This window comes from Manacus candei, unplaced genomic scaffold (assembly GCF_025592945.1).
Source record: "Manacus candei isolate 608988 ecotype Guabito, Panama unplaced genomic scaffold, ASM2559294v1 h1tg000065l, whole genome shotgun sequence".
NCBI lineage: Eukaryota > Metazoa > Chordata > Aves > Passeriformes > Pipridae > Manacus > Manacus candei.
Genome location: NW_026138113.1, coordinates 1,156,238 through 1,178,574, shown reverse-complemented (window position 1 = coordinate 1,178,574; position 22,337 = coordinate 1,156,238). Strand labels below are relative to the sequence as shown.

Genomic DNA, 22,337 nt, shown 5'->3' with positions numbered 1-22,337 from the left:
AGCTGTGCAGCCAAGGGCTGCAGTGTCTTAGGAACAGGGAAACAATCCAGGTTACTTGATTGCTGGGAAGGACAGGAAGATGGGCTCTCTGGGAGGTTCATGTGATGGACAGGGAATGTTATGTTTTAATAATAATAATAAATAATAATAATAATAATAATAATAATAATAATAATAACTGTTGGAATTTCTCCTACGACAAACAGTTTTACACAGTGGTGCAAAATGCTGTGTTAGAGCTAGTACAGAGCTGAGCTGTGTCTGGTGCCATTTGATGCTCTTTTATGGGCTCCCTTAGAAAGCAGGAAATGTTCTAGACAGGGTCTTCTGGTTTGGCTTTCATGCTTTTGTGATGGAGGAGAAAAGCTCCAAGAGCTTACCTAAACACAGGCAGTGATCTTTCCACTGTGTTTGGTCAGCATTACCTGTGGACATGGAAATTACAGAATCACTGAGGTTGGAAAAGCCCTCCCAGACCATCAAGTCCAACCTGTGACTGATGCCCATCTTGTCACCCAGACCAGAGCACTGAGTGCCACGTCCAGTTGTTCCTTGGACACCTCCAGGGATGGAGACTCCATTTATTACCTTGGATAGTGAGCAGGAAAAATATTAGGAATGTGCTTTAAGTGGCTCTTGATCCCTGCATATTGTTATTAACAGTCTGACAATAAATAGCTTTAAGGGAATGACAGGGGATGAAGGGGTGACAGATCTGGGTTGTGTTATCCTGATGGATAGGACAGGCTTAGGCACCTCTCGGCTCTTCTCTGACATGACATAGCTCCAGACATCACCAAACCTTCCAAGCAACCAGAAGCGTGGTCCAGGTGCTCCAGAATGTGGTTTGTCTTGCCCTTAAATAGTTCTCAAGTCTCAAGCAGATTTAATTTAGACTGGTTTGCCCCAGGAAAGCAAAGCAATCCAGACTTGGGGATCCCAGGGTTTTTAAGATGGTATAGGATTTCTTTCCATCCTGAGAATTGAAAATGCTTTGACTGACAAACAGAACGAGATAAAGGTGTGAAAGATAAGTTAAATATTCTTTTCTAGCAAAGGAACAGAGGACTGGGCTCCTGGCTGTATCTGTAGTGTGTTAGTTACTCTGATACAGGACAGTGCCTTGATCAGGGGTTTGAGGGTGTATTTTTATACATTTAATGTATAATATATATTTAATAAAATATAATATATAAAAAAATAATATATTTATATAATATTTTTGCTCATCTGTTGAGGAACAGGTAGAAAATCTTTGAAGCACTCTCTGCAAGTTGAATATTGGCTGTCACACGGTACATAAAAATAATAATAGTCCATTTTATTTGCAGAGATAAAGTTGAAATGCCTTAGAAATTTATAGGGTGGTTTCAGCCAATGTCATAAAATGGTAGTTTTATTTATTGGAGTTTTATTTATTTATTTATTTTGATTTTCCGCAATAGGCTGCTTTTGAAGAGGGCGTCGAGTGCTTAAATTAGAAGGACAGACAGCTTTTGGCTGGTGCCGTCAGGCAAATTGTACTTTCTTTCCTGGGAATCTCTGGGACTGTAGCCTGGGCTGTGTTCTGGAGTCCAGGCTACAAAGAATTTATAGGAAACAAAAGCTAAAATGTAAACAGAGCAATGTCTAAACAAATACCCAAGAGACTAAAATCTTCTTTCAAACCGAAGCGTTTGCAGCCGAGGAGCATTGTACCAATTAGCAGGCTCTTAATTAAATTGCTTGTTTGATTTGCATCCAAATTATAATTTGGATGTTACAGAGGCTTTGATACCTTTTTATTAACTGGTCCTTTTGTGGAAAAAAACCCACAAAAATCTATTTTCCCTGTGTGTTCCAGAGGCCTGTGGCGTCACAGGGTGGAAAGGTCAATCAGTTTTGTATCTATTTAAAGTCCATTATTGGTAGGGCCACTCCAACCTATCAAGCAACTCCCTTATTTTTCCAGTCAGTGATTCAGGAATCTATAGCTCTGTGCAGATAAATGGGATTTCATGGGCTTCTAAACTTCTTGCTTTATTGAAAAGCAGAATATTAACTGCTCCACTGACCAGCTGTCCATTAAAAACATGGGATATTTTTAGAAAATTGTTTGCCAATCAAATCCTACCAACATCTGTAGAGAGCCTTTTCAGTTTGTTTTATAAGCAAATGCTACAGCTGCTTTCCCACTTCCATTGAAAGATTCCCATTTACCTTCTCTCCATGTCTCTGTCCATGTCTCGGGGCATTTTGGGGGATTGTAAGGAACGCAGCGTGGGAGCTGGAATTGTAAAGCCCAGCTTTAACAAGTCCATTTGGGGCCAGTCCTTGCTGGGCTGGAGGGGCCCTGCTTTATTGGCTGCTCAGGGAAATTAGTGCTTTTGCATTTTTGGCTATTCCCAGGGTTTAAATGGGTTCTGGAGGCTGCAGGGCAAGGATTAGGGAGCTCACAACTGGCTAATAACAGGCTGGGCTTGGGGAGCAGAAGCCTAGCAAGGCTGGAAGGGCAGATGGAGGGAGCTGGAAACTGTCCCTCAGTGCTCAGTGAGCACTTAACCCCTTACTGCTCCCAGTTGCTTTCCCAGGGCAATCCCCAGGCCTCTCAGGGTGACTCGGTGTTCCTCCTGGGATTTTGTTTTTGATCAGAACTGCAAAGTGATCCAATCCTCTCTCTATTTCGAAGCCACAGGAACCAAAGAGAGAGGATACTTTCCATGTGCAGAATTTTTATGATTAAATGGTTCCTCCTCTTTATCTTTTGTTTTACCATTTCATTTCAATGAATATTTTACGGGGATTGTATTTTTATAAGACAAGAATGTACGAGGTGCTTCAGCTTTTATGTCAGTGCAACTCCACTTTGTCACCTTATTTTACCCCACCAGCTCAGAATCTGTTTTGCAGACTGAAGTGGACTCTTGGGTGTTTGTAGGTATTTTGGAACAAGGTGCTGGCGAAAGTGTTGTCACTGGAATCGATTTTGTTCCCTCTCCTGTGTCACCCTTGATGACCTCTCTGCCTTTTCCTGCAGGGCACTGATTTCTGTCCTGGGCAGAGTGTCTCTGGAGTGACAACACATACACAGGAGGAACACACTTACCTGCCACTGCTGTTCCACCTGGGAAGGGACCCTGGGGAGAAGTTCCCATTAAGGTGAGCAAGTTAATGAGCTTGTGAAAACCCAGCACTGTCAGTGTATAAAATTCATTTGCTTTGGTAGCTGGTTCTTGAAATGTGCTTAAAAAATGTCCCAGAAATCCATTCTTGGAAATAATGGTATTCCTGCACACTTTTTCTCAGGAAAAAGGAACAAACCTTAGTTTTCAGGTGGTCAGGTTAGATGGGTGTGCATGTGGACTTGTCATTCCGGTTGTTCTTGTTCCATGTCCTACAGCCCCTCAGGGAGGAGGAAAACACACATTTTTGGACAGGACAGGACTGATGCAGCACAGCTGTGGAATAAAACAGAGGTGCTGCTGAGTGTGGGCCTTGGAGCTGTGATTCTCTGTGTATTTTGGGACTAGGGAAGAAACAACCAGGAGTCTGTGGGACTGGAATCTCTGGAAGGCAGCTGTGGTAACCTTCCAATCTCCCAGCCCAGTTAAAGGAGCTTCTCCAGAGGTTGTTTAACAGGAGGACTTTCTGCCCAATCCTGTTCCATCCGTGGGCTCTCCTGGCTGTCTGAATCCATTTTCCTCTAAGCCTCCTATTGTAATATTTATCTCCAGCACACACCATGCCCTGAGAGATTTCTGGAAGGATTTATGGAGTCCTCAGCCAGCACAGCCCACAAAGAAATCTGCCACCTCCAAAAAGGCTCCCAAGGTGTTCCCACCTCCCTCCTTCTGAGTTTTACCCTGCGGCAAAACCAGCTGCAAACGGGGACACCCAACCTCATCCCTCACCAGTGGCACTGACTGGGAGAGTGTGGGAATAGATAAAGAGAAAACTGGTGCTGCTGTGACTGCCTGCCCAGAAATGGGCTTGTGCAGCAGCTTGGACAGAGGGAGATGTTTTCTGAGCTGACAGGGCTGCAATTACTCAACTGTTTTAAATAATTGAGTGGACACGCTCGCTCCGTTCGTTTCAAAGGATCTGAGCCTGTGCTGGCCACTAAGTGTTTTCACCAGAGAGAGAAGGGGGGGGAATGTTTCCACTTTACTCTCACTTAACAGAGCACTTTAGAGTTGCATCAGGCAGTGGATAAAGCTCTTTGGGAGCCCAACATTAGCTCTGCTTTCCACTGCATTCCAGCACTAATGAATAAAGCAAATCTGCAGCTCCTGAGTTGTAAATACAGCTCAGTGAAAGGACACTGGGTTGGGATTCCAGATGAGACCATGGCCTGGGCAGTTTGACAACTATTTTATTTCACATGGGCCTGGAGTGACAGGACAAGGGGGAATGATTCCCACTGCCAGAGGGCAGGGTTAGATGGGCTACTGGGAGGAAATTCTTCCTGTGAGGGTGTCGATGCCCTGGCGGGGGTTGCCCAGAGAAGCTGCGACTGCCCCATCCCTGGAATTGTCCAAGGCCAGGTTGGATGGGCTTGGAGCAACCTGGTCTAATGGAAGGTGTCCCTGCCCTTGGCAGGGGGTGGGACTGGATGGGCTTTGAGGTCCTTTCCAACCTGAACCATTCCATGATTCTGTGATTTTATATTAGGAAGATGAGTGGATAAAAATGACCTCTTTTTCCAAAAATCAAATAAGTGGGTAGTACTATCTGAACTGTACTTTGCCTACTGTGTTTGTCACCTGTGTCACCTGCTCCAGGTGACCCTTGCCTGCACAGGGGGGGTTGGACTGGGTGACCTCCAGAGGTCCCTTCCGACCCTAAATATTCTGTGATTCTGTGATACTGTTTGTGTTTATCTCTGGATTTGAGGCAGAGGAGCTCTTCCCTAAGAGGTGTTGGCAGCACACCTGCTTCCCTGTTCTTTAGCTGTTCCTTCCCACCCCCATGGATTGAGCACTGAAATAAATCCCAGTGTTACATCTGCAATCACTTCTCATACGGTTCCATTGATTTTTTTGGACATTCACAAGCTGTTGTTTGATTGAATTTTATGGCAAGATTATGACACGATTATGGAAAGCTGTGCTGATGTTTATTATGCAGACCCTAATAGAAAATCTCTTTTTAGCAAATGACTCTTCCTTTCTCCAGCACATTCTGCCGCTATTGTCTCCTCTCTGGTCACAATGGAAAACTCATGGGAAGTGGGTCTCCTATATCGAATGTGGTAATTAAATTACCCTCATTTGTGGAGCTGTTACTGGTGTGTATTTTTATTTAGCTTAATTATCCCCCTTGGCAGACAGCCTGGTGGGAGTCCCAACACTAATGTTTCTCCAAAGGGAATCCAGCATCCTCTTCCAAGCCTGCATCTGCCTGTCCCTACATGCTGGCTGTGTTCTCTCTGCCTGCTTTTTCTCACTTTTAATTTCATTTATTCCTTATTTTAGTGCAGCCTTTTCTTTTCCCTGAAATGATTTTAATAATCTGTCATATCTCTTGATTTGCATTAATTTGGAGTGTAAAACAACCAGTAAGAGCTGTCATTGCTGCTCAGGAAGGCCTGGCATCACATGCTTCTCCAGAGAGATTTGCTGCTTATGTATTTGGGCTCATTCTGGGATCCCAGGGGATCTCAGAGCCAGGGAATCCTAGAAATCAGCCAGCTCACTCAACTGCAGCAACATGCTTGACTTGCAGGTGTTCAGGGAACTCATCTGAAATGTCTCTGGGTTATCACACTGCACATGCAGGACACTAAGAGAGAATTCTTCAAGGCTACAATTTCATAGGTTCAGAGAATATTTAAGGTTGGAAAGACCCTTAGGATCATCAAGTCCAACCATTAAGTCAGCACTGCCAAGCCCACCACTACTTTGGGTCATCTCACGACATGGGCATTGGAAAAAGATGGTGCCTTCCCACCCAAACCTTTTCATGATTCTGTATTAGGAAGATGAGTGGATAGAAATAACCTCTTGTTCCCCAAATCAAACAAAGCTTTTCAGTCTTTGTTAAATGGCTGCTGAAGGATCCCTGAAAATGCAAATCCTTCAAGATCTGGGGCAGCACATAAAGTGTTTGGTTCCCTGGGTTTCTTGGTGAAGCAGGACAAGTCCTTCCTCTTCCTGATGTGGTTCACTGGATTTCCTGGAGCCTACCTGCAAACAATATCAGCAAAAGCCTGTCTCCCACAGGAACACTTTTCATGCAGTGGAAAAACTGGTCAGGCAATTATAGGCAGGTCCTGTTAGTGTGGTGAGTACACGTCTGGCAGTGCTGAGCCATCTGGCACTCTGCACTTGTGTTCCCTTCATGTGAGGCTGTGCCTGCACCCCTGCCCTTATCTGCTCTAGGAACAGATCTTCCCAACAGGGCTGTGACTGTTTCTTCCTGCTGTTTTCCCTCTGGATTTGGCTGGAGTCTCTTCTGCACCCCATCTTCTGCCAATGGACACAGTTGTGTTTGCTCCTTTGGCTTGAAATATCACAGAATCATGGAATGGTTTGGGTTGGAAGGGACCTTAGTGCTCATCCAGTTCCACCTCTTGCCATTGGCAGAGGTTCAGGCTCCAAGCCTTGAACACTTCCAGGGATGGGGCAGCCACAGCTACTCTGGGCAACCTGTGCCGAGGCCTCCCCACCCTTACAGGGAAGAATTCCTTCCCAATATCCCATGTATCCCTGCCCTCTGGCAGTGGGAAGCCATTCCCCCTTGTCCAAAGTCCTTCAGCTCTCTTGGAGTCCCTTTAGGCACTGGAAGGTCTTTCCAGAGCCTTCTTTTCTCTTCAGATATTTATTGATGCTTCCCAATCTGGACTGGAGCGATTCTAGCAATCCAACAGCCTCCCAGCCTTTGGATTTTGATAGGTGGGATTCACTGCCAAATTCATGTTATGAGTCCTCACACTGCCTGAACTTGCCTGGCTGATGGCACAGTGACGTCCCTACATCAGGAGACTGGATGGAACAAGATCCCTGGGCTGTGGGTGACCTTCAGGACTGACATGCTCAGGGTTACCATCAGATACATTCACTCCCAAGCTCTTGTCTCTCTGCTGGGAAAAGGACTCTCTGAGAAGCAGCACTGAGGAGTCCTGGCATTGACAGAACTTGGACAAGCCGAACATTTCCATGGCTGCAGGATGAGGTGGGACATGAACACGCCTGCAGGGAGCAGTGAGGCAAAACTGGCACCTGGAGAGGTGCTTGTAATAAGAAATCTGCAATGCCAGGATAAATTTGGGCAATATATTTCAAAGAAGGGAGGTTGCTGCTAAATAATCTTTCTTTTGGTTGCCAAAAATGTGGTAATGTGACTGCACTTGTGTAAGAGTTACCTCGTTATCAGCTCCTTGGTGGTGAGAAGTGAACGGTTTGTGTCTTTTTGTTGTCTGAGAGATTGCCTAGATCAGAAAATACCTCTTTTTTAATAGCTCTCAACTTCAAAATAGAACTAAGGTTGTGTGTTAGGGAGCACAGAAAGCAGAAGCATTTCCTCAGGTCTAAGCAGGGTTTTGTTTCCTCCCTGGATGCAATAACCAGGGTTTTTGCTCCATAACAAAACACTCAAACTGCTCGTGTTACCAAATTTATCCAAATGCAGAACTAAAAGATCTGATAGGTCTTTTTCTTGACCACATTCTGTTATCTTTGGGGTATTGTGTGTCTGCTAAGTCCCACAGAGGGAACTTATTTCTCCAGTGTGACAAATTCAGTAAAATTATCTGTTGGTAACATCTTCACAACCACTTGTCAGTTTTATTATCCGAGTCAGATTATTGTTTATACACAACTTTACTAAAATACTTTATTACCAGGCAAGAAGAACACAAATAATAATATGTATATATATATATATATTTATATATAAAGCAAAGCTGGCACAACTAAAAATACACTCAACAAAATACCTAATCCAGCCTCAAGTAGAAAAAGTGTTTTAACTCCAAAACTGCAAAAGGAATTTACAACAGAAATCTCTCAAGTTCTGTCGGTTTGAGCCAGAGGTGCAAAGCCTCAATAACAAGTAAGGACAGAGTAAGTGCAGCCTGCTCACACCTTGTTGTTACTCCAGGTTTATAGCAACTTCTGCTCTGAGCGATTGAGTTTTACTGAATTATGAACATCAAAATTCCTGTGTTTTACTTTGGGCAATGGATTTTACTATTATGGAAGAAAATGGAAGTGATAAGGCTTGGTTGATGAACATAATGATTTTAGAACACATTAATTAAGAAGAGAGCTCACAAGTGCCTATTTCGAGCAGATGGAAAATTCAGGAAATCATCAGAGAGGTAATTGCAGTGGTTATGGAGCCAGAAAAAAAGGGAAGGAGCTCCTGAAGGGAAGCTAAAGGGGAAAGGATCTGAGAGAAAAGTTGCCAGTCTTGCCTTACAGCTCAGGGCAGAAACCTGGCTGTGGGGAAGAGAGAGAAGGTGCAAAACAAGGAAAAAATGTGAATAACAAAGAGCCAGGATGGTGCCCAGGGGAGATGCTGCCTCCTCAGCATGGAAAAGAGGGAAATGGTACCAGCTGCATTGCAGGGGTGGATTAGCAGCTGCCACAGGAGAGGTGGCATTGAGAAACACTAAAAGTGTGGAAATCATGGATAAAGAGCCTCAGAGATGGCAATAAAAACATGGAGCATCAACCTCGCAGGGGCTGGATGCAGGAAGGTTGGGAGAAGCAGGTAAGCCAGGTGGGACAGCGGTACAGAGCCAGGGAAAAGGGTGAAGGAAAATAGACCTGTGGAAGAGAATCACTGGGGGGATTCTGGAAGCTGGGGAGTTAAAATTTCCATGAAAATAAGTGAGCAAGTAGAGGATCAGCACCATCACATCTCTTTGCTGCAGGGAAGGTGAGGGTCTGTCACAGGTTGGACTTGATGATCTTGGAAGTCTTTTCCAACCTTAATGATTCTATGATTCCAAGTATTCCTGTGACTAAATGTGCATATGCCCCTCCGGGAATGCATCTGGGACCCAAAATGCTGCTGGACCAGGGGTGAATTGGGGAACCTTTCAATCTTCTCTTCAATTCTTTGTTTGTTTTCCTTGGCCCTTTGAGTCTCTCCAGTAATTCCAGCAGCAGAGCCCCAAACCAGTCTCTGCCTCATCCACTGTGCATTCTTTAAATTGCAAATAAACTTGATAATAGAAGAGAGGAACCGAGGAAGACTGAATAATAAGACAAGATCAAGACTTGAATACCATGGTGCTGCAAAGCCTCAAAGCACTGATAACAGATAAAATCAAATTATCATAATCTGGGGGTATTTCACAATTAAAAATAATGGTTTTAATTAAAATAATTCCAAGGGAGAAGGAAGTAAAGTATCATTAGAAACATTTTATGCTCTTCTCATAACTTCATATAAATCCAACAGCTACTGTTCATTGAATCATGGAACTATAGAATGGTTTGGATTGGAAGGGACCTTAAAGCTCATCTCACTCTACCCACTGCCATAGACAGGGACACCTTCCACTAGACCAGGTTGTTCCAAGTCCCATCCAACCTGGCCTAGAACCCAGTGTCAAATTTCTGTGAATCCCATTTATATAATTATGGGAATATATATAACATATAATTCCCATTTTCTTACATTCCTCTCAGTAACAACATGGTCCTGTCACTCCCAGGATAGACATACTGCACTGTGGCCATATATAAATCATCAGGATGAGGCATAAAACATCTTTAAAACCTGCTGGAAATGCTGGTGGACTTGTTTGGGTGCTGATCTATCTGAGGGTGTATTTAATGATGGCAGAGAATCTCCTCTCCTTGCCCTGGGATGCCATCCGACCCGAAAGCGAGAGACCACGGACAGCAAGATTAAACCAGAGTTTAACACCAAAAGAGAAAAACCCTTCTCCTTCCAAACCTGGCTGTGTGTGGAGGGCACGGTGGGGTTAACAGCAGAGCAGGTTCCACTGGAGCTGTTGGGGCGGGAGGATGGGAACAGATTGCCTAGGCACAATTACAGTAAATGAAGGAAGCACAGCCCACACCTGTGCCTGGGACCCTGCGCTCCAATCCAGCCCTGATTGCATCTCCAGGGACTTCCCGGAGGTAAAGTGTCAATTAGTGTAATGACCCTGGACTTTGTCCACTCTGTTCCCTCCTTCTGAGCGTGGAATAATTTCATGGACGCTGGGGGATCTCTTTTAGCAAACTCCTCACAACACCACCTGCTCACCCTCTCATTCTTCCAGTGCTATTCCCAGCTCTCCTTCCACAGGATTGTTGGACTGGAATACAAAATGCAGCACGCCCTGGAGGCACTGAGGTCTGGATCTTCACAGACAATGATGCCCAAACACCTATATAGATAATATTATCTTTTCTTTGGAACGGGAATGTAACAAACCCTGCCTTGCAGCTCAGTCCTGCATATGAATTCAAGAAAGGATGGGACTCCAGGTAGGAGAGGTTCCCAGCTCCCTTAACAACTCAGACTGATTACCATGAGGTAATTATCCCCATTTTACATGCAAATTCTAGGCACTCTTGCAGATTTTGTCTCAAAATGCACTTGCTTAGGGCTGGAGGCAGTTTTAACCCCTGTGCAGTCAGCAAATACTTCACAAATCTGTGGATATGGGATCTTGGGGCACACTCTGGAGCTAAACAGAAATGTCTGAGAAAAAATCAGAGCTTATCAGAGCCAGGAATAGGGATCTCCATGGGGCCAAGGCAGGAAAACCAACCCCCATGGAATGAGGATCTCCATAGAGGCAAGAAAAGAAAACCAACCCCCATGGAATGGGGATCCCCATGGGATCAGGACAGAAAAACCAACACCCACGGTACAGCATCTCAGTGGATGACTCCAGCTTCAGGTGAAGTCCTGGTGCCATCCTGCAGGCATTGCACTCCCCAGCCTCACAGGGAGACTTCACAGACCTCTGAAAAAGGAAGACAATCCATGTGTTCATCGAGGCACCTGAAGATGATCCATGATGATGTCCCAGTGTTGACTGACTCAGGATCGTTGCTGTTGTGTGGCACTACAAGGAAGACACCTGCAATCAGATCTGGTTTAAACTGGTGTCAACAGGTTGAACCATCTTAAGAGCACATTAAGGCCTACTGAGGTTTATAGGCTGGGGTATGACTTGGAGCATAATTTATCCATGTTTTTTAGCTTGAGGCAGCTTTGTCCTCATGTGAGAACTGTGGGTCCTTTATAGGGGCCGAGGCGTTTCCCTCATGCTTTGGGGATTCATTCAGCCTGTGCTAAACTGAAATAATCTAAAAGCGTGGAAGCTACAGGGGAGAACAGTTCAAAACACTAGGAGCTGAGGTTAGGCCAAGATTTCCTGTCACTGCTGAGCCAGCTGGAAAAAAGAGTGTCCTGAACATGGGAATTAAAGCAAGAAGGTGAGGTTGAGAGAGATGATTCTGCCCCTCTGCTCCACTCTGTTGAGACCTCACCTGGAATGTTCTGGGATCCCCAGCACAGGAAGGACATGGATCTGTTGAAGCAAGTCCAAAGGAGGCCACCAAGATGTTCCAAGGGCTGGAGCTCCTCTGCTGTGAGAGGCTGAGAACTAAGGATGTTTAGCCTGGAGAAGAGAAGGCTCTGGGAAAACCTTAGAGCCCCTTCCAGTGCATAAAGGTGCTCCAAGAGAGCTGGAGAGGGACTTTGGAAAAGGATCTGGAGTGACAGGACAAGGGGAAATGGCTTCCTGCTGCCAGAGGGCAGGGAAAGATGGGATATTGGAAGGAATTCTTGGCTGTGAGAGTGGTGAGGCCCTGGCACAGGATGCCTAAAGATGCTGTGGCTGCCTCATCCCTGGAAGTGTCCACAGTCAGGTTAGACGGGACTTTGAGCAACCTGAGATAGTGGAAGGTGTCCCTTCCTATGGCGGGGGGTGGAACTGGGTGAGCTTTAAGGAATCTTTCAACCCAAACCATTCTGGGATTCTGTGATTTAAATGACTCAAGCTGACATTATTATTCTGTGGCATTCCCGTGTCTGAGGTTGCAGATGAGCATCAATGCTGTGGATAAATATAGGAGTTAAAGATTATAGCAAAAAAGACTTTTTTCATTGCAATAAGACTGGCATATTTGGAGCAAAAAGCAGCAGTCGTGACAACACATTGTTTCTCTTTCCTCCAGAGCACAGCTGTGTTTTCCACTGCTCTGTCCACATTATGGCTAATTTGGAATCCTTCATCTGAAAAGCCATTTCTATGGATGAAATTGAGCACTTCAATATTTGCAAAGATGCTGTGGAGCTTAATTAGTTACCAGCAATATTTTATCTTATGGGTCCACTTTGAAAAGAAAATCTTAAATGCTGGAGAGATGACACAAGGATGTGACAGAAATAAACACAAGTTACAGGAGCAGCAGGAGGAGGCATTAAAGGATTCGCTATCTAGAGTATCAAAGTCTAACGATTAAAATATGTACTAATTCATATTAATCCTTAATATGAGCATCTTTATTAAGTGGGATTATCTCAGGTTTGGAAGAGCTTTCAAGTCCTGGTGCTATAGGTGTTTTAGAATCCTAAAACACTGAAACACACGTGTCTCCTAAACTGATTCCAGCTCCAATTCCATCACTGGCATGTGTAGGCTGTACAATATTTCTGGATCCCTGATTGCATCCCATTTCCAGCTCAGATGCCATGTGTGTCCCTGGAACTCGCCTGTTTTTACACACCCTCCCCTGAGTGTTTGTCTCCAGCCTTCCCTCTCCATGTGCAGGCTCTCCTGTCCTCTGTGTGTCAACCCAGCTTAGCTGTAAACCCTCTCTGCCTCCTCTAAAATTGTGCTTTGATTTTTTTTTTTTTTTGCTGCTGGGCTGGAAATCCTGCACATTTGGAATTCAACCAGAAGGCTTCCAGATAAAATCACACCAGGCTGAAAGGCCACTGTACCTTCAGGATGCAATGCTGGGATTGCTGCTCTGAGTGTCCTCGTCAGGGTGTGAGTCAGAGATGGGCTTTGGCAGCTCCCCAACTTCTTTGGAGCAGTGCGGGAGTAACCTGGGAGAGCTTATGTGGGATGCATGGGGAGAAGAGCAAGGAAATTCAATTTATAAGAGCATGTAGTGACAGGACAAGGGGGAATGACTTTACACTGACAGAGGGGAAATTTAAGTTGGGTATACAGAAGAAACTCCTTCCTGTGAGGGTGGTGAGGCCCTGGCACAGGTTGCCCAGAGAAGCTGTGGCTGCCCATCCCTGGAAGTGTTCAAGGCCAGGTTGGACGGGGCTTGGAGCAACCTGGTGTAGTGGAAGGTGTCCCTGCCCATGGCAGGAGGTGGAATGAGATGAGCTTTGAGGTCCCTTCCAACCCAAGCCATTCCATGATTCCATGATCCTGTAAAATTCGAGAGCTTCTCAAGGATATTCTGAATTTCCCTGTGGTCCGTCAGCTCAGCAATCTCTCTACCAGCTGGGTGTGAGAGCCACACTTTGCTCAAGCTTTTCATTTCGCATTCTCTTCCTTTTCATTTCCCATTCCCTTCCGGTTCTCTATCAGCAGAGCTCAGGCCCATCCCCACAATCAGCCTCTCTCTGGATGGCTGCCGAGCTGGGATATTTATAGGGTTTACTGGAAACTGTTGGCACATTGCTGGGCTTCGAAATGTGATTGTTTTGCAAAGAAGGAAATTAGCTGGAGTGTGGGGCTGCTGGCCAGCTTGGACTGCGAGCAGAGGGAGCCCGAGGTCAGGTCATTGTTTCTTTTATCTTCAGAAGCAATTTGCCGCTCTCTGTGTTTTTTTAAGTGACTCTTAATGTGATGGACAAAGTGAGATCACTGAGTAGGAATCCTCCATTTTAGAAATACTTGAGGTATTAGTGAAGTACACCCTGAACCACTTAAACAAGTACCTACTAGAGTAGTCGGGTGGATAAGAATCTGGTAATTTATAACCGTGTTTGAGGAGTGACAGATGGGTCCCAGCTTGGAATAATAAAGCTGTAATGGAAGAATGTAGATGGGGCAGAACCTCGGGATGTTGTGAAATGGAGGAGATATTCTTGTCTTGGACAAGTCCCTTCTATTCTTCTTCTCCATCTTCCTGTTCGTGTAATTTTAGTTCATTTCTTTGGTGATTGTGGAGTTTAACAGGCTGAGGGTTGTGTTTAAAACCCTTGGCTTGAGAACACTCTTGTAAAACAAAATATTGACATTCCCTTGGTTTCCCTACAATAAACATCTCCAAGTGAGGCAGGTGTTGCAGGAAAGCACTTAGAAGAGTGGGGGTTGAATGCTGGAGAGCAGGTTGACCTCAAGTGTGACATGCTGGAAGGGTTACCTCTGCAAACTTCTGTCCAACCTGTCTGGCCACATGTTAGTCCTGTGTCTGGGAGGTCTCCCTTGGTAATCATTTAAGGGACAGCTGGAGGACAACCCCAGAAATGCCTTTCTTTGTACCTGCCACCTTTGCACTCCCCTCAGGACTCAACATGTGCTCACAGCATTCTGAGGAGAATTCTGAGGAGGAAACATTTGGGGCCACTGGGACCAGCGGATTTGAAAACAGATGATCTGCCAGGAGCCAGGTGCTTTTCTGGGGAGGACCAGCACACCTGCCATCCGTGTGGCCCTAAGCAGAGCACCTGGACTCTGCCAGCTCAGGTGTTTCACTCCCCTGCAGACCTATGGGCAGTCGACACTATGTTTACATATCCTTCTCCCTGGTGATGGCCCAGGAAGTCTTCTGGCCCAGCTTGGTGATGTGGACACTGAAATGATGCCCCACCAATAAGATCTGTATTTTTTCCTGTTCCAGTTTTGCCAGTGAGGAATATCAGCGTGCCATGGAGCGGATAACTGGGATTGTCCAGCAGCACAAAGACACGCTGATGCCTGGGGAGCCACAGCTGAATGTGTGTGACAAGGCCATTATGGTGAGTGCTTAAAGCAGAAACACAGTGGGGAATCCTTAGCTTGAAATATGTATTGTAAAGCCTTCATGAAGTGTCACCTAATTCTGGGAAGGGATGGAGAAGGGATGCTCACTCACCTGTTTGTGGCTTCCTTCCTTAGAGACAGGGCAGGATCCACAACTGTAGATCCTTCTTCTCCTTCCTAATCGCCTCCTACTAATCTTAAAAGTCATGGAATCATCGAAGCATGGAGTGGTTTGGGTTGGAAAAAACCTTAAAGCTCATCTTGTTCCACCCACCTTCCTTCCATGGGCAGAGACACCTTCCACTAGACCAGGTGACTCCAACCTCGCCTTGGACACTTCCAGGGATGGGGCAGCCACAGCTTCTCTGGGCAACATGTGCCAGGGCCTCACCACCCTCACACAGAATAATTTCATCCCAATATGCCATCTAACCCTGTCCTCTTTGTTTTGAGTCCTCTGTGTCTGAGTGGTGGCACTGGGACAGTGCTTCTCTTTCAGTGATGTATCTTTGATCTTGTTCAGTCTCCTCCAGTTCCACCCATGCCTGAATTTTCCAAGATCTTTCTGGCTTGCGACATGACAAAATGTTTTCAATTCTCTTTTCTGTTTCAAGTCTCATGTTGAAAAGTTACAGTTTGGCTTTCCTGTCAAACACAACTTGGTTTGTTGAGAACCTGGGAAAGCAACTGGATAGTGTGGGGGAGGTAAAGTTGTCAGATGATGAGAGGCTGTGTAGTCTGAGGGAATGTGTCTGTGGGCTGACACAAAATAGTAACAGCAACATCTTTCTGATGCTGAAATAATCTTCTGAAACAGTCAGAACCTGCTGCTTTGGGTCTGTCACCAGGAAAGAACAAAAGGTGGATTTGTGTCCCCTCAGTAACAAGGAAAAGATCTTTCTTAGCCTTGTCCCATCTTTTTATTTTTGGCTGTTAAATAGGAAAAAGATTTGAAGGCCCATTGTTTCTGTGCTGTTTTCTTTTCTTATTCAACTTTTCCCTTAATAAACACTGTTCTGTGCTCCCCTGGGACCTTTTGGATTCAGGAACTGTCCACAGAGCCTGGCAAAGGCATTTCTTCTGTGCTGCCTCCAAAACTGGTTCACAAATTTTAGGCCATCTGAGGCAGAAAGTGGGCTGGGGAGGATCCCAATTCCAGGAGAAACATTCAAATGCCAACAGGAAGCATTATGAGTTTTGTAATCTATGTACACTCCTTACAGACTGATTGCATGGTCACTAAACCAAAATATCAGGCACCAAATTGTTGCCTTTTGAGACCAGAAATTAAGAAAACCAAATCTTTTTGGAGTGGTTGGTAGACTGAGCCTGATATCTGTCTTTGGGGTATACTGGGAGATAAATATTGTTGACTAATACAATCTAATTTACTGTCTCCTAAATCTTGTCACCTATTTATTGGATGTGGGTGTTTAATATCCTTTCTGGGACAGAGGAGAATTGTCTTTACTTACACATAAGCAAAGTGTGTGGAAGTGTTCAAGGAAGTGTTCAAGACCATGGAGTGACAGGACAAGGAGGAATGGCTTCCCACTGCCTTCCCTGTGAGGGTGGGGAGGCCCTGGCACAGGTTGCCCAGAGAAACTGTGGCTGCCCCATCCCTGGAATTGTTCAAGGCCAGGTTGGACGGGGCTTGGAGCAACCTGGGATAGTGGAAGGTGTCTCTGCCCATGGCAGGGGCTGGAACGAGATGAGCTTTAAGGTCCCTTCCAACTCAAACTATTCCATGATTCCGTGGCAGCAGAGGCATCATTTTGGAGCTCCTGCAGTCGTGGGATTGATGGATGCACAGCAGCACCAGCCCTCCGGAGCTGGGAGGTCTTTGCTGGCCCATCTGTGGTGTGTCCCACCAGCAGTGTCCACGAAGCTCCCACAGAGCCAGCTCTGCTGTTTTTTCATCCTGTGGAAGTGCAGGAAAAGCTGTTCCATGCAGTGGAGCCATGCTGGCCTGACTTGCAGCACGGGTGGTGTCCCCAGGGCTCCCAGCACAGCTCCAGGAAAGCCTTGGACTGTGAGACTGAAACACACACCACTTATTTTTTGATATTTTTCAAAAGAACAAACATTTCATTTGTTCTTTTGGCTCTCAGTTCCTTCTGCAGAGTGGCCTAAAATTTCCAGCCGTGGTTGTGCATTTTAAAATGGAGAAACAGATTTAGGAACCAGCATTAATTGTTCTTAAAGCCTCTGGAGCCCTTGGTGCGGAGATGCCTCCACCAGAGTTCCCTCTGTGTCTGCTCCTCTGCAGGGATAGCTGGTGTCTCACTGCCATCTGTTGTTAGTTCCATGGAATAAAATCATGCTCCAGCATTTTTTTTCTGGGGTTAAGCTTTTCGTTTCCTCTGTAGGAATTTACATCCAAGAAAACGTAAATATTTGAAGGATAAAAATAAACAAAATGAAAGGCAATAGGTCAGAGCTGAACTGGCCTTTGATATGTACAGACCTGAGAGAGGGAGGAACAGGGAATGAACACAAAAGATTTCTGAAGGCAGAATGGGAATTACAACCTGCCGTTCACATGACCACGATGCCAAATTTTAAATGGCAAAATGCCAATTAAATAAAAAAAATTCATTTTTCCAAATTCTTTCCTTTGTTGATCCCTTAGGAAGCTGAGGTTTGCAGTGGGTCTCCTTGCTGGTGTCCTTTCTCTGTTGTGCACAGGCAGGTAGTTCAAGAAACATGGAAACAAGGGAGACAAATAGTTTTGTGTGGAAGAGGTGTCCCAGGAATGCCTTCTGCTCCATCTGCTCATGGATTCATCCATCAAAATGCTCATTAAAATACCAACATTCTTATCTCTCTCACACCCTTGGCCTTCTGCTGCTTTTTGCTTCCTCAACAAAGTGCCTGGATATCACAGTGCTAAGAATGGGAACTCTTCTGGACCCCAGGAAAATTGGGAATGTCACCAAAACCTCGTGGTCTGGTTGCTCTGTGCTGCTACAAGAGAGAGAGAAGGGTCACAGAGTCCCAGCAAACTGGTCTGGGAGAGACCAGGAAAGATGCCAGAAGAGGGAATCATGTGCTGCAGAAGGATTTGTAGCCTTTCCTAAAGCTTTTATTTGACTAATGTTTGGAATGGGGAAGTTTATGAGCCCAGAGGCATCGGCTGCAAGAGGAGTTTCATTTTTCAAGCAGGACATAAAAGTGTCTTTGTGAGGATCAAAAAGGGCTGGTTGGGGTTAGAGCTTAGGAGACACTTGATGTGAATCATCTTTCTGTCTATTTTTGTTTGTCTTTAACAGAATTGGTCCCCTCCAGGCTGTGAGAAGCTTGGGAAGTGCCTGAAAGCGCCTGAGTCTGACCCTAAGAAATGCTCTTGGCCTCACTGATCTCTGCATCCCTCCAGAGCTGCACAGAGAGCCCAGAGCAGCTGGACATCCAGCGTGTCTGCTCATGTTGGCACTCCTGTTTACACAGGAAGGGTGTGATGTGTGTGTGAAATCATCACTTGTTCTTCCAAAAGGGCCAGTGTTTATATTCCTCATGCTCAGGGTTTAGCCTCCACTCCTCTCTTCTTCTGGTTGTTTCCCTAAATGGTAACCTCAGCAGTCTGTTTCAGCTGTAAAAGCTCTCTGGACAATGACAACTCTTCCATCACCTCCAAAATGCCATGGATTCCCCTTCCTCCTTCCACCCTTGGATTCCCCTTGCTCCTTCCACCCAACCTGCTCTCCCAAATCTTTGCTCACTGGGATGCCCCAACAGCAGCCATAGGGATGGAGCAGGAAACTCAGAGCTGCCAGAAAGCCCTGCCCAAAGTGCCCGTGTTTTGTGTGCCTGTAACTTGTTGTTTTAACATTTGATTTCCATTGTGAACTCTGGATATCAACTTGTTTTTCCTTTCTTCTCAAATTTGGGAGTTCTGGGTGCAGCTGCTGGGAGCAAACAAGGGCTCCCTCCTGTTCCCAGCTAAGGGGTTGGATTTGGGGAGAATGCCCTGACTTTCTTGCATCTGTAGCTGCAAACATTCCCTAGGTTATGGTACAAGGAAATTTGAGGATAGTGTTCAGGTAAGTATTGGATTAGGGTTACAGCAGCATTCCAGTGCCTAAAGGGACTCCAAAAGAGGACTTTGGACAAGGGATGGAGTGACAGGCCAAGAGGGGAAATGGCTTCCCACTGCCAGAGGGCAGGGTTAGATAAGATATTGGGAAGAAAATCTTCCCCTTGAGGGTGGTGAGGCCCTGGCACAGGTTTCCCAGAGAACCAGTGGCTGCCCCATCCCTGGAATTGTCCAAGGCCAGGTTGGATGGGGCTTGGAGCAACCTGGTCTAGTGGAAGGTGTGCCTGCCCATGGCAGAGGGTGAGACTGGATTATCTTTAAGGTCCCTTCCAACCCAAACCATTCCATGATTCTATTGTCTGATTGTTGGTATGCAGGACATTCATGGGGAACTGGGGGTCGGGTGATCATTTCAGGGGTTTTCTTAATTTCCAGAAATCCATGTCTAAATCTGATTTAAGTCATGTTTCTCATCTCATGATCCAGGCCCAGCCAAGTGCAGGCTCAGAAATACCCATTTACATCAGATGTTAACTCTTGACCCTGTTTCCAATGCACGCTCTCCGAGGAATCCTCCTTGTGCAAACTTTCCACAGCCTGGGTGTAGCTCTTCTTTAAACAGAGTTCCTGGTGAGCGCGGGGCCTTCACATGATTCTGTGGTGCAGATTCCTCTTCTGCCTTGGAGCCTCTTCCACACCCTTCCCTGTTGCTAATAAACGTGTCTTGAGTAAAACCAAGTTACTCTGGGGCTTCAGGGCAGTAGCTAGAAGGAACCGTGAGCATGTTTGGGTTCAGATTGAAGGAGGGGAAATTTAGGTCAGATATTAGGAAGAAATCCTTCTTTGTGAGGGTTGGGAGGCCCTGGCACAGGTTGCCCAGAGAAGCTGTGGCTGCTCCATCCCTGAAAGTGTCCAAAGCAAGGTTGGACAGGGCTTGGAGGAACCTGGTCTAATGGAACGTGTCCCTGCCCATGGCATGGGGTGCCATGGGATGAGCCCTAAAGTCCCTTCCCACACAAACCATTCTGAAATTATATGTTTGCACCACCAGCAGCTCCACTTGACACCTCCAATGTTTCCCACAGTACACATGCCCTCTCTGTGTGATGATGTGCTGCCTTGGGAAAAAAATCCAGGTGCTCTGTCCGTGGAAACAGCTCGACTTCCTTCCCAGGCAAAGCTGGGACTGCTTGAGAGCACTGCCTGTGCCAACTGCTGTGCTGCCTGCTCCGGGCTTTCAGCTGCCTGTTCTTACCCTCCCTGTAATCCAAACGCTCCCATTCTCTCCGTTCCCATGGTTTATGCTACCTGTAATCCCCTCCACAGTAATTCCTAGTGTACATCTCCTGAAGCTGGATAATCCTAAGAGATCGGCATAAGAACAGCACTTGAGTCAGCTCTTACTGTTCCACCTCTCAGAAATCCCAGCATTTCTTTCACCAGCGGTCTGTGGATCCCTGTGCATCTGCAAGTGGCATTTGTTTATAGTCCACATTTCTTAGCTGATTTATGATGTTCCTAATTGTCCTTCATGTATATCATGGCATTTCCAGCTCATCCATAACATTCCTCCTTGTTTTGACATAGCCTGGATAACTCAAGGCTTGGGAGATTCTGACCAGCCAGTTCCTCAGTGGCACAAGGAGAGAGACTGGGAGGACATGTGGGTCTGTCAGCACAGGACACCAGATAAAACCAGTAACTCCCGTTTGCTGGGTCTGTCCACCTCTGCTTTAGTGCTTCCTTGAGTGTCCAGAGATGGGAATGGAGCTGGGGAAGGGGCTGGAGCACCAGGAGCGGCTGAGGGAGCTGTGGGGGCTCAGTGTGGAGAAAGGGCTCAGGGGGGACCTTCTCGCTTTTTCCAACTCCCTGACAGGAGGGTGGAGGGGGGGGTCAGGCTCTGCTCCCACGGATGTCAGGGAACAAGGGACAGGATGAGAGGAAATGGCCTTAAGCTGTGTCAGGGGAGGTTCAGGTTGGATAGTAAGGAAATTTTTTTGTGGAAAGGCTCAGAAAGCCTTGGAAGGGGCTGCCCAGGGGGGTGGTGGAGTCACCATCCCTCGTGTTCAAAAAACATGTGGATGTGGCACTTGAGGACATGGTGATGGTGTTGGGCTGATGATTGGAACTGATGATCTTAAAGATCTTTTCCAACCTTAACAATGCTGCGATTCCACGATTCAATCACCCAGAATTCTCAGAGCCCTGCAGTTCACTATAAAGATCCCACCAGAGGAGGGAGTCCATCACTGCAACTCTCTGGAAATCCTCATCAGCCCTCAAATAGTTGTGAAGTAGCAACACTTCGTGGGGTTTTGTGCTGCTTATGAAGAGTTCACATCATGGGATCAGAGCTGAGCACTTGCCTGGACATGTTCCTCAGTCCTTAGCACTTGAGAACACACACTGTGAGTGTTCTGGGTGCCTGCTGCCCCTGTCCCCTCCCTGCTGCTTCCTCCTTTTCTCTCTCACAGCTCTCAGTTCTGAAGGTGCTGCTTTTCCCCTGGAACTTGCTTGGACAAGCCACCCTGCTCTAAGCAGCCACAGTGTTTATCCTCTCCCCCAGCACTCGAAGTCCTCATTCCTCACTGAAACAATCTCTCAGGACCCAGATACAGGAGGAAAACTTTGCACTAGAAAGCAAGTAAGTGAATTCACTTAGTGTGTGTTTATAGTAAATGGACACAAACCAGATAATAAATAATCAAAGCTTAATATGACAAAGCTTCTGCTTTAAATTTAAATAAGAATAGTAGTGTTACAGCTGTTTATCAGGAAGAATTTTAAATCAATTCCTCTCCCAAAGATGTACAGATTTAAAAGTTGTGAGATGAAGAACTAATGAAGGAAAATAATTTATCAGAAATGCATTCTATGATTTCACCTGCAAACCAGGGAAATAACACTTTGCTGGGGGAGAGTCTCACAGATCACGGGACTGACTTGGGTTAAAAATAACTTGGTTTGTTTTCCCAGTATTATTTTTACCTTGGATCAATTTCCCAGCCCACAGAGCTGCCCAGGAGCAGTTCAGGGGCTGGAGGGGGACCAGGACCGGGGATGAGGATGATGCCTGCAGCCTCCAAAATGCACCTTGGAGCAGGAAGTGGCCACATCTGCCCTTAATAATGATCCTGAGCCTCTGGTCTGAAGCTGCCCTGTTTGGGAACTGCCCATACTGGGCCAGCAGTGGGTCTGGTGGGGTTCACAGCCCACTCAGGGACCTGCAGCAGCCAAACTGGTCTGTTGGTGGCTTCTTTGCTCAAGCTACAAGACATAAATGCTAAAGGAATGATGATGTTTAATGCTGTGATGTTCCTTTCTTTATATTTATTATGCTAAATGCTAAAAGCTGAATATCTACTTGGGCTAAGAGTCCAAGGAATTTCTTTCTTGCCTTTAATTTCCAATTAG

General features: G+C 46.0%; 2 protein-coding genes across 5 annotated transcripts in view; one reads left to right on the top strand and one right to left on the bottom strand.

Annotated features, from left to right (window-relative positions):
* The window catches only part of TRAPPC2L (trafficking protein particle complex subunit 2L), a 66,514-nt gene that overhangs the window by 28,772 nt on the left and 15,405 nt on the right, over positions 1-22,337 (bottom strand). The window lies entirely within an intron of this gene.
* The window catches only part of GALNS (galactosamine (N-acetyl)-6-sulfatase), a 52,938-nt gene that overhangs the window by 25,367 nt on the left and 5,234 nt on the right, over positions 1-22,337 (top strand). For 2 of the 4 annotated variants that reach the window (XM_051805958.1, XM_051805957.1), the window contains exons 12-14: positions 3,017-3,138; positions 14,769-14,886; positions 18,163-21,567. In XM_051805958.1, the coding sequence (XP_051661918.1) occupies positions 3,017-3,138; positions 14,769-14,886; positions 18,163-18,249 (327 nt within the window). In that variant the 3' untranslated portion in view covers positions 18,250-21,567. Of the gene's footprint in view, positions 1-3,016; positions 3,139-14,768; positions 14,887-17,522; positions 17,838-18,162; positions 21,568-21,899; positions 22,331-22,337 lie in introns of those variants that run through there. The other 2 variants (XM_051805960.1, XM_051805961.1) reach the window with 2 other exon arrangements.